Source organism: Lipotes vexillifer, unplaced genomic scaffold (assembly GCF_000442215.2).
Source record: "Lipotes vexillifer unplaced genomic scaffold, Lipotes_vexillifer_v1.1 scaffold63, whole genome shotgun sequence".
Taxonomy (NCBI): Eukaryota; Metazoa; Chordata; class Mammalia; order Artiodactyla; family Lipotidae; genus Lipotes; species Lipotes vexillifer.
In genome coordinates this window covers 1,079,629-1,080,949 of record NW_006784492.1, presented here as the reverse complement: position 1 = coordinate 1,080,949, position 1,321 = coordinate 1,079,629, and the positions used below count along the sequence as shown (strand labels likewise).

General features: G+C 54.7%; 1 protein-coding gene across 1 annotated transcript in view; it reads right to left on the bottom strand.

Moving 5' to 3' along the window:
* Nucleotides 1–1,321, bottom strand: part of ACOX3 (acyl-CoA oxidase 3, pristanoyl) — a 43,727-nt gene that overhangs the window by 22,402 nt on the left and 20,004 nt on the right. Inside the window, 1 exon segment of the mRNA XM_007456864.1 lies at nucleotides 1,028–1,150. Coding sequence (XP_007456926.1) covers nucleotides 1,028–1,150 — 123 coding nt within the window.

The following is a 1,321-nucleotide window of genomic DNA, read 5'->3' as shown; positions in this document are numbered from 1 at the left end:
GGAGCCTGTGCTCCGTGGCGGGGGGGGCCGCCGCAGGGAGAGGCCCCCGGACAGCACAAAAAAAAAAAAAAAAAAAAAAAAAAAAAAAAAAAGAAGGGCTACTTTATAACCTGTGCCTGGGCTGAAGCACTGAGTTTCAGAAAGAACAGAGCTCGATGACACTTCAAAACATTTTTAACAGGACAACTCCATTGTCAGCTGGCAAAAGTTTCAATGACTCACGCTTGGGAGAAAAAACACGCGTAACCCCGCACTCCTGATGAAACGGTCTTCAGGGTCACGGTCGTCACGGTCGGCCTGACTGCTCAGCAGTGCACACTGCCAGCAACCCCCCGCCGCCCCCCGCCTCCCCCGCCCCACCTCTTGACTCCTGGATGTTTACGCTGAATATTCCAAAACGTGCTAATTTGATACAGGCTTTTCAGGGCGTGGTACGTAACCCCGATCTGCAGCATTCCTAATCAGTTTTCAGACGCCCTTGGTGTGATTCACATTTCACCGCTGCCCAGGAGGCAGCATAAGGGGGGGAAAAAGCAACACATGAACCGTCCACATAGAAATTAGCGGAGGACCCCTTTCCACGAAGGGGCCGATCTCAGTGGATCTGCACGCTCATTTCTGGAGCAAAGCCTCGCCTGTCAAGTCAAATCCAGTCAGCTGGATTCAGACCTTTGTCGGGTTGTTTACAAAGGGATCAGAACCGTGAAATCGACTGAGGGGCCGGTAATGTGGATTTTGCAAAACCATCATGTTCTCAAGAGGAGAACAGCAGCTGAACTCACAGACGGGAACCAGGAGACGTGTCAGCACATCCTTGAGAATCGGGAATGTGGACACGTGCCTGACACGTTCCCATCGCAGTGAGGGCTCCGAGAGGACACAGCCCACGGGTCAAGTCGGACAGAGACTCCATCCCCGTGAATCCACGCACTGAGGTTGTTTTGAAAGAAAGGCTGAATCTGTGCTGTCCAACCCCAGTGAAATTTAAAGGATGATAAACGCGGTGGAGAAAAGCGGAGACCCTCACCTGCCTGGCGCTCCGGTCTTTCCGCAGAAGGCCTTGCTGAAGCTCCACCAGATCCAGGAAGAGCGATTTGGAAAAGTGGTCCAAGGCATAGGCCGCGGCCAGGTATGGAAGTAAGCGCCATTGCTGAAACAGACAAATCCCTGCCTGGAGACCTCCAAGTGCCCCCAGGGCCCGCCTGCCTTCCAGGGTGGGTCACAGGGCTGGAGCGCCAGGAACCCACTGCCCACCGTCCCCACTTGTTGCAGAAGGTCCTGCACGTCTCCCGGACCCACCCCCATGACGCCTGCCCCCCCA